Source organism: Schistocerca nitens, chromosome 2 (assembly GCF_023898315.1).
Source record: "Schistocerca nitens isolate TAMUIC-IGC-003100 chromosome 2, iqSchNite1.1, whole genome shotgun sequence".
Lineage (NCBI taxonomy): Eukaryota > Metazoa > Arthropoda > Insecta > Orthoptera > Acrididae > Schistocerca > Schistocerca nitens.
The window spans coordinates 879,804,582-879,819,285 of record NC_064615.1 but is presented as its reverse complement, the minus strand read 5'-3'; the positions used below and the strand labels follow the sequence as shown (position 1 = coordinate 879,819,285).

The following is a 14,704-nucleotide window of genomic DNA, read 5'->3' as shown; positions in this document are numbered from 1 at the left end:
TTGAGCATCTGCTTTCATGGTCTTATCAAATTTATAAAGTATAAAAGTGTCTTAATATTTTGTTGGTGATATGACCCTCCACTGTGAGGCTGAATTGATAAATAAATATGTATGTTTGTGGCTCTTTTTTGATGTTTCCAACATGTAATGTTGCAATTACTATTCATTTCTATGCTAAGGTTTTTAATGCTGCAGAAGTCCAAAAATATATTAAAAATATGTGAATAACTTCTTTTAGGCTAGCATTTTCATAATACAGTTGTGTTAAGACACAGGCACTACTCACTTTATTCTTTATTTTTCATATAGATTGCATAAAAATACTTCCATAATGTACACCTGAGAACATAACCATGCTATTTTTTAAATTATATCCTAGATCTTCCCATGTCACATTTAACAATTCCATTTTTATGTAGAGACATAATTTCATCAGAACTGTAATTGAGGCTCTGAAGTATTTCCACAGTGTGCTGTCCATGTTTTGGTTGAGGCTGTGATGCCAAGGAAATCGCTGGTGTTCTGAGAAGCCGTGGTGCAGGTGAAGGAACAGGTACTTGGGAATCTGCAGGGCTAATGAATGCCTTTCTGCTTGCATTATGTGGATGTGTGGCAACATCTTCGAGTGATAAGACTGGCGTGACACAAGCATCAAGGCTATCAAATATTTTGACCCATTCTTTCTGTGTTTTCTGAAGGAATTTTTCTTGAAAAATCAGTTTTGCTTCATTGAAATCACCAATCTGTGGGCATTCTTCACTAGACAAACCTAATCCTTTGATTAGTTCATCATAGAACTTACTTTCTATAGCACCAACAGCCATGTACTTTCCATCTTTTGTTTCATATACTTCATAAAAATGTACACCAGTGTCTAACCTGCAAGGAGCGTAAAATACAATATTAGTAACTTCCATTAGTTGTGCAATGTCAAGTTAATAAACACAAAGTTACGTTGAAGAATATAAGAAATACAATAAAAATTCTGATTTCCTACAAGATACTACATCTGACAATGGAAACTCCAGGTTGGAATATCAACAATATTAGAAAAAGGATAGATTGCTACTCACCGTAGAGATGACCCATTGAGTTTCCGAGAGGCACAACAAAAAGACTGTTACACATTATAGCTTTCAACCAAAGCCTGCTTCAGCAAAGAACACACACACACACAAAAGCAAACACAGCTCATGTACACATGATCACTACCATTGTCAGCTCTGATCAGAGTGCCAGTGATAATTGTCACAAGTGCATGAGAAGAGCTTGCTTGTGTGTGTGTGTGTGTGTGTGTGTGTGTGTGTGTGTGTGTGTTTCTTTTGCTGAACAAGGCTTCAGCTTAACGCTATAATGTGTAACAGTCTTTTCATTGTGCCTCTCTGCAACTTAATGGGTCATCGTTGCAGGGAGTTGCAAAATGTCCTTCTCCCAATATTGAAGATACCACATCCTCTAGATCACAATCTTTAAGGAAAAGTCCCTTTTTATTGTACTGCAGTCTTAAAAGCAATACAAGTTAGAAATAAATACGGTAGTGGAAAGACTTTGCGGGAATATAAATAAAGAAAAAAGTAAAGGTAGCAACTCACCACATACATGAGACAGAGAGTGATTAACAGGCATAAAGCAAGACTAAAGATATTTTTAAGCTTTTGGAGGAGTATTCATCAGAGCTAACAGATTAGGAAAGGATAGATTGCTCTTCAGCACATATTTCTACATCTATACTCAGCATGCTATCTTACGGTTTGTGGCAGAGGGTACTTTGTGTGCCACTGTCACTTCCTCCTTTTCCTGTTCCAGTCGTGTATGGTTCACAGCAACAATAGCTGCTGGTAAGCTTCTGTGTGGTATTGAATCTCTCTAATTTTATCTTCATGATCTTTCTCTGAGATATATATTGGAGGAAACAATATATTGGTTGACTCTTCCTAGGAACGTGAGCTCTCAGGTCTTTAACATTAGACCATACTGCAATGAATGCCTCTCCTGTAGCGACTGCCAGTGGAGTTAGCTGAGCATCTCCATAATACTTTTGCATTTTATAAGTGAACCTGTAGTGAAATGTGCTGCTCTTCTTTGGATCTTCTCTGTTTCCTCTGTCAAGCCTATCTGGTGCAGATCTCAGACAGATGAGCAATAATCAAGTATTGGTCGAACAAGTGTTGTAAGCTACTTCCTTTGTTGATGGATTACATTACCTGAGGATTCTTCCAATTAATCTCAGTCTGACATATGCCTTACCTGCAGTTGTGTTCATTACACTTCAAATCACACCATATTCATACTCATACATATTTTATGGAAGTAACTGCTGCCAGAGATTTTTCTGCAATCATGTAATCATATAATAAAGTGTCTTTCTTTCTATGCATTTATAATACATTACATTTGTTTATGTTGGGGTCAACTGCCACTTCCTGCATCAAGTTATTATCGTCTGCATGGCTTCCTGCATTTCAATACAATTTTCTAGCATTGCGACTTCTGTCTACAAATCCGTAATCTGCAAAAAGCCTCGTGGAACATTGCCTACTAGGTCACGTATATATACTCTGAAAAAAGTATGGTCCTATATCACTCTCTTTAAGCACATCTGAAGTTACTTTTACACCTGAAGACTTCTGTCCATTCAGAATGACTTGCTACATTCTGTTTGCTAGAAACGTTTCAATGCAGTCACACAGTTGGTCTGATATTCTCTACACTTCTATTTTGTCTATTAGGTGGCAGTGTGGTACTGTACTGAGTGCCTTCTTAAAGTCAACTAACATGGCAGTTAGCTGGACACTTGCATCTACTACTTTCTGAGTCTCTTGGATGATCACAGCTGGCTGGGTTTCACATGATCATTGTTTCCAGAATCCATGTTGATTCCTACAGGAGGTTTTTGGTCCCCAGAAACATCATAATATGCAAGCATAAAACATGTTCCAAAATTCTACAAGAGGCTGATGTCAGAGATATATGCTTAAAGTTTTGCACATCTGTTCAACGACCTTTCCTGAAAACAGGAATTACCTGTGTTTTTTCCAATCATTAGGAATGCTTTACTCCTGTAAATGCATACAGTACACTGCTGCTAGAAGAGAAGCAAGGTCTTTCACATATTCTGTGTAGAACTGAACTGATATCCCATGTGACCTTTCATCTTTTGAGCAATTTCAGTTGCTTTTCTATCCCTTATCACTTATTTAGACAGCTGTCATTTTGCCATTTGTGTGAATATTTATATGAAGGACTATAGTATGATCCTCCTCTGTGAAACAGTTGTGGAAAAAGACTTAGTATTTCAACCTTTTCTGTGTCATCTGCTGTTTCAATGCCATTATGGTCACAGAGTGTCTGGACAGATGGCTTCAATCCATTTACTGATTTAACATAAGACCAGAACTTCTTAGGATTTTCTGTAAAGTCAGTAGATAGAATTTTACTTTCGAATTTGTTGAACGGTTCACACATAGCTGTCCTTATGATAATTTTGACTTCATTTATTTTTTGTTTGTCTGTGAGGATCTGGCTGTGTTTAAATTAGCAGTGAAGCTCACTTTGCTTTCAGAGAAGCTTTCTAACATGTTAATTAAACCACCTGAAATCTTTTCCATCCCTCACAATTTTGCTCAGCACATACCTGTTTAAAGCATATTGCATGACACTCTTGGATGAATTTATTCATTGATGCTCAACACTGTCATTACTGGAGATGAAATTTTCATGCTGACCAGTCAGATAATCTGAAATCTATCTTGTCACTCTTGCTAAACATAGAGATCTTCCTACATTTCTTTATATACCTATTTATAGCGATATTCATAAAAACTGTAATGGCCTTATGATCCATGGTTCCTGGTTCTGTGCCAACTGAGTTGAGAAGCTAGGCTCTGTATGTCACCAGCAGATCGAAGATATTACCTTCATGAGTCCATTCTCTAATGAATCACTTTATGCTCTTTGACCGAGCGAGGTGGCGCAGTGGTTAGCACACTGGACTCGCATTCGGGAGGACGACGGTTCAATCCGTCTCCAGCCATCCTGATTTAGGTTTTCCGTGATTTCCCTAAATCGTTTCAGGCCAATGCCGGGATGGTTCCTTTGAAAGGGCACGGCCGATTTCCTTCCCCATCCATCCCTAACCCGGGCTTGCACTCCGTCTCTAATGACCTCGTTGTCAATGGGACGTTAAACACTAACCTCCTCCTCCTCTTATGCTCTTTGATCGATTTCACACAACCCCTAGTACCTGTCTGAATCACTTGAGTCTCCCAGTCTATAGCTAGTTAGTTAAAATCACCACCTAAAACTATACTGGCCAGGAAATTTATGTAAAATATTCTCCAAGCTGCCTGCGGCTGCTGCTGCTGCTACTACTGAGGCAGGCGGCCTATAAAAGAATCCAATGACATGTTTGGTCCACCTTTAACGCTTATCTTCAGCCAAATTATTTCGTGTTCTGTATCTGTACTAAGAGCACTCAGTGGTAGCATATTTTTTATCCCTATAAGCACACATTGAGGTATTGCCCACTGCTGAAAGTACATCTGAGCTAGCATAGGTGCTTCACCTGTTGGCGTGGTGCCCGATTTCTCTGAGAGGTCTGGACAAGCCGCAAGGTGTTGCAAAGCCTGAAGTGTGTCAACTGTGGCCAACACAGCTTCCAGCTGTTTATTAACCAGTGGCCAGTTCCCCTGCATCCATACACAACCAGCATGGCCCCTATCCATCTTTAATCTCAGTATCAACCTAGCTTTGTGATATATATTTCAGTCTGAGTTTAGAATTTCATTTCTCATAACATCTGGTCTCAGCGTTATTTCTGTCCTTAGTACTATGTGGACATTGTTACTATTTATAAGTGAGACTATTTCTGATACCTTTCAATAGATCAGGCATTAGCTAATACTATGTTAACATTTTCTTTCTCTGATCTGTCATATTGAAATCTACCATGTCTGCACACAGAATGCATCTTATTGGACCTGTGAAGGGATTTCTCTATCCTAAAAAATCTCCATGTGCACACCACATGTACTCGGTTAACCTGATAGCCACTTCTTGCATGTCTGACCTGTTAAGGAGGGGGAAGGGTGTCCTACATTTCCCCACGCAATAGTTCTGGTGAAGAAACTGGCATCCAAGATTGCAGGAGAATGAGCAAGGAATGATGCCATTCCTCATCACCAAAACCAAAGAAGTTTTGAACAGAACCATCAGCAGGAAAGGTTATGCTGACTCTCTTTTGGAACATGCCTAAAGGGACCACTGCCACCAGTGCATCATACACAGATCTCCTAAAAACTCATCTGCAACCTGCAATCAAATCAAAGTGACATGGATTCAGCAATCCATGTCGCTTTGATTTGATTGCAGCAGGTGTCCTTATGCAACATGACAATGCAAGGCTCCACACTGCCCGTACAACAGTTGCAACAATCACAGACCTACATTGTGAGTGTCTTCCTCATCCACCATACTCACTAGATCTTACCGCAAGTGATTTCCATATGTTTGGACGACTCAAAGATGCAATGGGAGGAAAGAAGTTCCGTTCTGATGAAGAGGTACGCCACGCGGTGCATGAGTGGTTGCGCGGACTACCAAAAGAATTTTTTTCTAAGTGCTGTAGGACTTGCATTGAGCATGGGGGAGATTGTGTTGAAAAGTGATACAGCTTTGTACCACTTCTGCACAATAAACAATATTTTAAAAAATATTTAAGGTTTTCATTTGACTCACCCTCCTAACCAAGTGAAGTAGGACTCCACTGTTTCCCTCTTATTCAACTTATATTTTATTTAGTTGCTGGACCATCGACACCAATAAGTGTTTTGCAGTAATGAACGGCATTCTTAAAGGTACTTCTGCTATCATACTCATCATTTAAATTTGTTAAAAATAGTACCCGTAGATTTTATTTAATTGCAATCTTTTATTTACAAATTTCTACGTTACGTTCAAAATTCACAATTGCCGAATGATAGGAACCTTCAACCATTCGATTCATGTGTATTTCATATTGTATACTGTAGAGTCAGCAGTATTTGGCTTGTAATGCGGCAACTATGTATCCCAGCCCCTAGACAATGAAACCGGCCAAAACTTTTAATATTTCAGCTCTGAGTCTGAAGGTACATAGTTCAGGGCCACCACATCATTATATTTTTGAAAGCCTGCAATTGGGGGCTCGCCCGAGATTTGTGTCCTGCAAAGTGGTAATTCCTTTGCACTCTGTTATTCAGTGTACTATCTGAAGTATTAAAACCTCTGCAAAACCAGTAGAGATTTCTGTAGAGTGAACATCTCACAAAACACAGTGTGACATCGGTTTTTTCTTCCGCAAGTAGGTTTCTGGAAATAGTGAAATTATGCGGTAGTTTTCACAACTAACACATGCTATCAATAGAGGTCCTAATCTATCACATTAAAGGCAATTTGTGTGGGGGCTCAGAGTCTAAATAAGGTGAGTGCAGGGAACAGGGAACAGTAGCTGTTAGTGTGCTTAACAGACAGCTGTATCGGAGATGGTTGGAACACGCGATAACCGGCAGCAGCTACAGTTACTTCAGGTGACTTCTCCAGTGGCAGACGCAGAATAACAGCAGTACAACAGCAGCACCTTTGAGTACTCCAGGGCAGTCTTCAATGCCGACTTCCACTACAGCTGACAGCATCACCATGGCAGAGAAAACTATGTCAGATCAGGTAAGTGCCTGCTCAAATAGTGAGATAGTGTTTAACTCTGAAGTTCAAGCTCTGGTTATAGATCTTGCGAATATAAAACGGTCACCTAGTATGTGTAATTCTGAAAATGGAAGTGAGCCGGTCAGTCCGAAATCAGAGTGCGAAATTGTAACTAGTAGGAATTCAGGCAAGGGGAATGAATGTGGGGGAGATATGATGTTTCAGCTAATGCAAGTGATTCAGGGATTGGGAAATAATATTAATACAATGGCAAATAATATCAGTACAATTCGAACAGTTACGGATACAATTTGGACTGATACGGGTACAATGCAAAATGAAAGGTTTCGCTATGAAAGAGGAAGTTGAAAAAATTATGGGTAACCTTGAAAAAGCAATTGATGAAAAATTAAAATGTGTCCTAGTGGATATGGGGAAAGTTATAGATGAAGTTGTAATAGTAAAATCTAAAATCGAATCAGTGGAAAAATATCTTTGGAAAAAAAATGGATAAGATACAGACGGAGCTTGGGGGCAAGATAAGCGACTGTATCAAAGTGCAAGATACTCATAAAAGCAATATAAATTTAGCAATTAGTGACATTGCCAATCGTGTAGGTGAGGGGGAGAAAGAGGTGGGCAAAATTAAAGATAAAATAGTGAAAATGAATTTAAAAAACAAATGCAACAGATAAAAAGTGATTTAAATTCGTTAGCCTCCCAACAGGCCATGTTGGTTATAAATATCCCTTGGGCAAATATTGGATCTGTGAAATGTTACGCAGATGACGGAAGATATCACCCAGTAAATTTCTTGGCTGCATGTAGAGACACTTTTGTTCACAGCATGTCGGACAAAGCGAAAATAAAATATGTTAAACGGTATTTGGAGGGAGACCCACAGTCTTGGGCAAATGTTAAATGTAGTTCATGCGAATTGTACGAAGTGTTTAAAAAATGTGTTTTTTGAATAAATTTTGGAGTGAGGCAAAACAGACGTGGATCCAAAATGAATTTTTAAATGGGCCGAGTTACAGGTATGGTAATGAGACGATGAGAGATCTTTGCAAGCGCGAACTTGGCAAGCTTATGCAAGCGAAACATCCGTTGGGGGTTTTAATGGAAATCACCACGTTAAAAAGGCTATTACCCAAAAATTTGCAGTGGGATCTTGTCCATAGTCCATGTGATTCTGTGGACGAATTTCTAGAATTCATAGAAAAATTAGAGAAGCCTTTGAATTTCAAACCTCAGAGCAAACCGGGTGGTAGTTATCAAAATGAGAATCCAAATAATCATCACCAAAATAATAATCGTGAGAGAAATCAAAGGAATTCTCAGGGAGATAGTAGCTGGAATGAGCAGGATGGTCGGAGAATGAACAGGAGTGATAATTTCCAAGAATAGGATCCAAGTAAAGAATGCATATTTGACGGGGGAAATTCGTGCGAAGTGTAGTCGTGTAACAACCGGTCGGGAAACTGATGTTCGCCACATCTCAGGTCCGGGGATGGCGATCTGAACAGGCGATGAAAAGAACTGGAGATAATCGTAATGGTAGAAATGTTGATAGGTTTGGAGAAAGGCAACAAATATGTAATATGGAGTATGTTAAAGAGGATGGCTATATAGGTGGCTCTTTCAATAAAAGCAGGCACAAATGGTGGAAGCAGATATTTGTGAGAGATTTAAGTAAAAGTAATAGGAATGAATTTGCGGGGAATGATGTAAATTACGGATGTGTATAGATTAAAACTGAAGAAACTGCAAATAGGTGGGAATTTAAGGAGATGGGACCTGGATAAACTGACTAAACCAGAGGTTGTACAGAGTTTCAGGGGCAGCATAAGGGAACAGTTGACAGGAGTGGGGGAAAGAAATACAGTAGAAGAAGAATGGGTAGCTTTAAGGGATGAAGTAGTGAAGGCAGCAGAGGATCAAGTAGGTAAAAAGACGAGGGCTAGTAGAAATCCCTGGGTAACAGAAGATATATTGAATTTAATTGATGAAAGGAGAAAATATAAAAATGCAGTAAATGAAGCAGGTAAAAAGGAATACAAACGTCTCAAAAATGAGATCGACAGAAAGTGCAAAATGGCTAAGCAGGGATGGCTAGAGGACAAATGTAAGGATGTAGAGGCTTATCTCACTAGGGGTAAGATAGATACTGCGTATAGGAAAATTAAAGAGACCTTTGGAGAAAAGAGAACAACTTATATGAATATCAAGAGCTCAGATGGAAGTCCAGTTCTAAGCAAAGAAGGGAAAGCAGAAAGGTGGAAGGAGTATATAGAGGGTCTATACAGGGGTGATGTTCTTGAGGACAATATTATGGAAATGGAAGAGGAGGTAGATGAAGATGAAATGGGAGATATGATACTGCGTGAAGAGTTTGACAGAGCGCTGAAAGACCTGAGTCGAAACAAGGCCCCCGGAGTAGACAACATTCCATTAGAACTACTGACAGCCTTGGGAGAGCCAGTCCTGACCAAACTCTACCATCTGGTGAGCAAGATGTATGAGACAGGCGAAATACCCTCAGACTTCAAGAAGAATATAATAATTCCAATCCCAAAGAAAGCAGGTGTTGGCAGATGTGAAAATTACCGAACTATCAGTTTAATAAGTCACGGCTGCAAAATACTAACGCGAATTCTTTACAGACGAATGTAAAAACTGATAGAAGCTGACCTCGGGGAAGATCAGTTTGGATTCCGTAGAAATGTTGGAACACGTGAGGCAATACTGACCCCACGACTTATCTTAGAAGAAAGATTAAGGATAGGTAAACCTACGTTTCTAGCTTTTGTAGACTTAGAGAAAGCTTTTGACAATGTTGATTGGAATACTCTCTTTCAAATTCTGAAGGTGGCAGGGGTAAAATACAGGGAGCGAAAGGCTATTTACAATTTGTACAGAAAGCAGATGGCAGTTATAAGAGTCGAGGGGTATGAAAGGGAAGCAGTGGTTGGGAAGGGAGTGAGGCAGGGTTGTAGCCTCTCCCTGATGTTATTCAATCTGTATATTGAGCAAGCAGTAAAGGAAACGAAAGAAAAGTTCGGAGTAGGTATTAAAATCCATGGTGAAGAAATAAAAACTTTAAGGTTCGCCGATGACATTGTAATTCTGTCAGAGACAGCAAAGGACTTGGAAGAGCAGTTGAACGGAATGGACAGTGTCTTGAAAGGAGGGTATAAGATGAACATAAACAAAAGCAAAACTAGGATAATGGAATGGAATCTAATTAAGTCTGGTGATGCTGAGGGAATTAGATTACGAAATGAGACACTTAAAGTAGTAAAGGAGTTTTGCTATTTGGGGAGCAAAATAACTGACGATGGTCGAAGTAGAGAAGATATAAAATGTAGACTGGCAATGGCAAGGAAAGCATTTCTGAAGAAGAAAAATTTGTTAACATCAAGAGTAGATTTAAGTGTAAGGAATTCGTTTCTGAAAGTATTTGTATGGAGTGTAGCCATGTATGGAAGTGAAACGTGGACGATAAATAGTTTAGACAAGAAGAGAATAGAAGCTTTCGAAATGTGGTGCTACAGAAGAATGCTGAAGATTAGATGGGTAGATCACATAACTAATGAGGAGGTATTGAATAGAATTGGGGAGAAGAGGAGCTTGTGGCACAACTTGACTAGAAGAAGGGATCGGTTGGTAGGACATGTTCTGAGACATCGAGGGATCACCAATTTAGTATTGGAGAGCAGCGTGGAGTGAAAAAATCGTAGAGGGAGACCAAGAGATGAATACACTAAGCAGATTCAGAAGGATGTAGGCTGCAGTAGGTACTGGGAGATGAAGAAGCTTGCACAGGATAGAGTAGCACGGAGAGCTGCATCAAACCAGTCTCAGGACTGAAGACCACAACAACAACAACATGGATGTGTAATGAATCAGCGTGTGAATGGTGATGAATGGAAACATTCAGTGGTTCAAAAATAAGTTAAAGAGGAGATGTATTTTGTGAAAGCAAATTGTGTGAAGAGTACTGAAGAGGTATTAACAAATAGTAGCAATTGCAGTAAGGATGGTGTTGCAGTATCAAGTATTTGTGAGTTGGCTAAAAGCATTGATGTTAGTGCATGTGGTGTAGCTTTGGTCTCGCCAGCTGAAAGTGAGGGTGATTGTGTTTTGGCAGAAAGTGTCAATGTTACAAAGGGAGGCTTAGCACTGGCCTCACCAGCGTTTGAAGTTAAAAATGTATTGGCAGAGGTAGATAATTTCTGTTTAAAGGAACCGAGTAATGGTAATTTATGTAATAATGTAAAAGCTACTGGTATTGATACTTTGGAGGAAGGAATTTACGCATTTCTAGTCACGAATGAAGGCAAAATGAAACTTATTGATAAATTTGTGGATTTAAAACGTTTGTCAGAGTATCAATGTGAGAATGTATGTAAAGTGGGATCGAGGTTTAATCTGGATGAAAAGTGTGTAGAAATGGTAGTGTTTGCTGATTTTTGTCTGACCACAGCGGAATGTAGCAAGTCTGGAAGTCCCAAATTGTATGACAAGGCAGCAGCAATTTATGTGATGTAGCAGCGGAGGATAAAGATGTGTTCAATTCACATAAAGTTAATTTGTTGATGGAGGAAAGTAAGGTTTCTGATGTGAATTTATGTAATGATTTAAATGGTGTATCAGCAGATAAGGTTGCTGAGATGAATATTTATGGTGATGATGGTTTAGGCATCAATGTATTATTTCAGGAAGATAAAGTGTTTAACAGTGAAATGATGTGTAATTTTGTTGAAGCTGCTAGTGTCGATATTTTGGAGGGGAGAAACAGTAAAGTTGTGCATGCTGTGGGTAGTGAATCAGCAAAAGATGTGGAAGAACTAACAGAAAATTTAGAGAGGGCTGAAGTAAATAGTGTAGATGGGGATATTTTGTGTAATGAAGTTTGTATGAATTGGTATATGAAGGAGGAGCGTGATTTTAGTGTGACTGATTGGCATTGGTACGGTAGAACGTTACGGTCGTTACTGCTGAATATGTGGAAATGAGAGAAGTTTAAAATTGCTAGAGGTTTAGAAAAGGGAAGGAATAAATTTGGGGCGAAGGAAATATTTAATGAATTATTTTGGGATGAACATGAGATTAAGGGATGGATAGAACAGGATGTGTGTACGCTAGAATTGGAAGAGGAGAGACGAGACGTAGAAAATGATTTATTAAGGCAGAAATATTTAGAATGAACAGAAATGGTAAATGTACAGCTAATTATTGAAATTAAAGTTGGCAAAGAAATGCTAGAGGCACTTATAGATTCAGGTAGTAATGTGTCAGTGGTGTCAGAAAGTTTTATGAACATGATCAAAAATAGGAAACTAGTAATCTTATCAGTCACTAGCGTTCAGATTAAAACGGCAGTTGGTGGTATGAGTAAGCCAATAAGACAATAAATACTTTTAGAATTTAAATTTGGAGAAAATAGAGACAGAATGTTTTGTAGCGAGTGGTCTAGTAAAGGAGGTAATTCTAGGAACTGACTTCCTGTGCAAATACAATACTTCGTTTAATTGTGTAGGGAAATGCCCAGAATTTGAATTTCAGAATGAAAAAGGGCAAGTAAAATGTAAAAGACTTTTAACAGGTGAAAATCAGATTGCTCATGCCATTGTTACTGAGGGTTGGAGTGAGGAAGTCGATATGCATAACAGAATTAAGGAAGTGATTGATGCAGTCAAGGGTATATCAGAAGGAGAAAAGGAAGAGTTGTGTGGGTTGTTGTATCGCAATGTGGACGTATTCTTGGATCGACCTGGTAAAGTTACCAATTTTGAGTACTCTATAAAAGTGAAACCTCACAAACCAATAAAGTGCAAACTGTATGTAATACCTATAGCTGATCGGGATGCCATCAGAGTTCGATTAAAACAAATGTTGGATTGGGGTATAGTCAAACAATGTAGGAGCGATTACTGTAATCCTATCGTTATTGTTAAAAAACGTGATAACTTGGTCAGAATTGTATTAGACGCAAGAAAAATAAATAAAGTAATTGTAAGGGAATTAGACCACCCAGGCAATATGGAGGAACTGCTACAGAATTTTAATAATATCAATTTAATGTCCAGTGTTGGTCTGACCTTGGGATTTTGGCAGATCCCGTTGGCAGTGGAAGACAGAAGGTACACTTCTTTCCTTTTTGAAGGGTGAAGCTACCAGTTTAGGGTAGTACCATCCGGATTTACAATTTCTGTGGCAGTTTTTGTAAGAGCATTGAGTCAAGTCCTGGGGAGGGTCTAATGAGCAAACTCGTGATATACGTAGATGATATATTGATCGCTACAGAAATGTGGAATGAGCATTGTCGAGTTTTGGAGGAGGTACTCGCGCCTCTGAGATGAGGTGTAATGACTTTAAAACTTGCAAAATGTGAGTTTGTTCGAGCAGAAATTCAATCCCTTGGGCATATCCTTACTTCAGAAGGAATTTTACCTAGTTCTGAAAAATTAAAGTCCATTGCCGAATGTAATAGACCCAAAATGAGGAAATAACTGAAGTCACACTTGGGCTTGTGCGGTTTCTACAGAAAATTCTTGGGGGAGGGAGGAATTAATCTTCTGAATTTAGGTGAATTTTTGAAGAAAAATGCAGCTTGGAGGTGGAACGAGGAATGTCAAATGGAATTCCAGGGTATAAAAGACAAATTGTGCAATAGTAAGATGTTGTGCTACCCAGATATGAATCTCCCTTTCTGTTTAGTGTCAGACAGTTTGGACTAGGGAATAGGTTGTGAGCTATTTCAGGAAAAGCTAGTCAATGGAAAAATTGAACACCGTAATGTGGCATTCTCCAGCCTTATGCTAAATAAGCACAAACGGGGATACAGCATATTGGAGAAGGAGATGCTCGTGATTATGCATGGATTTAAGACATTCTGCATGTATTTATAGGGCAGAAAAGTGACAGTGCTGGCGGACCACAAGGCGCTGAGTTATCTGCAGGACTGCAGGATACTGAACGACCGCTTAATGCGTTGGGCAATGTTAATGCAGCAATTCGAATATGAAATCTGCTACATCAAGGGCACAGAAAATTGTGTTGCTGATGGCTCTGTCCAGATTACGAGTGGGGGCGGAAGACGATGGAAGGGAGGAGCCGAACGAATTTAAGCTACTGTATATGAAGGAGGTACTGGGGGAGAAAGAAATTCGTGAGGTGTGCAAAAGATATGCAGCAAGCACACAATGATGATCCTGAATTGAACCACATTAAGGTGAATTTCGACAGCAAGAGAAAGTACCCAAATATTTTAAGACACACAAGGGAGTGTTATTCCGGCAGAAAGATGACGAGACAGACAAATGGAGACTGTGTTTTCCCAATAGGTATGTGGAACAGTTAATAGACTACATCCATTTAAGTCATGGACATTATGGGGCCGAAAAGTGCACCGAAATCATCGAGGAATAAGCGCCCATAAATAACCTGGCCAGATGGGTCCGTGCACAGCTGATGGTGTGTGACCGTTGCCAATGGGTCAAATACTGCAAGACCACACAGTATGGGAAAATGCAAAGCATTGTACCTACTAATGTGGGTGAGTTACTGGCTGTGGACAGCTTTGGCCCACTACCCACAGGATGTGGCAGCATGAAGTACATCTTTGCTGTGGTGGACGTGTTCTCTAACTTCATTAAACTGTATCCGATACAGAAAATGAACACTAAAACTCTGATCGCCAAACTGGAGAGGGATTTCTTCAAGAATATTGTAAAACCAGTAAGGCTGTTGTCTGACAACGGATCACAGTTTACTCTGAACGATTAGAACATGTTCATGAATGACCAGGCTGTGCAACATATCCAAATATCCGTTTACAACACTGCGTGCAAACCGTGTGAATGGTATACGTGAGAAGTAGGATCGCAATCGCAGTGTTTATGTAGGACGTCTGCCAGCAATCGTCATTCCAAGTGGGTGGAGTATGTGACTGCGTTTGAGGATGTACTCGACAGTGTAAAAAGTAAGGCTACAGAGTACTCACCTTTGGAAGTCATGA

The 14,704-nt window shown here is 39.4% G+C and overlaps 1 protein-coding gene across 6 annotated transcripts in view; it reads right to left on the bottom strand.

The window, feature by feature from the left end:
- Nucleotides 1-259: 259 nt before the first annotated feature.
- Nucleotides 260-14,704, bottom strand: part of LOC126237176 (alpha-methylacyl-CoA racemase) — a 141,092-nt gene continuing 126,647 nt past the window's right edge. For all 6 annotated transcript variants that reach the window (XM_049947048.1, XM_049947044.1, XM_049947045.1 and 3 more), the window contains exon 6: nt 260-879. In XM_049947048.1, coding sequence (XP_049803005.1) covers nt 369-879 — 511 coding nt within the window. In that variant the 3' untranslated portion in view covers nt 260-368. The remainder of the gene's footprint in view (nt 880-14,704) is intronic.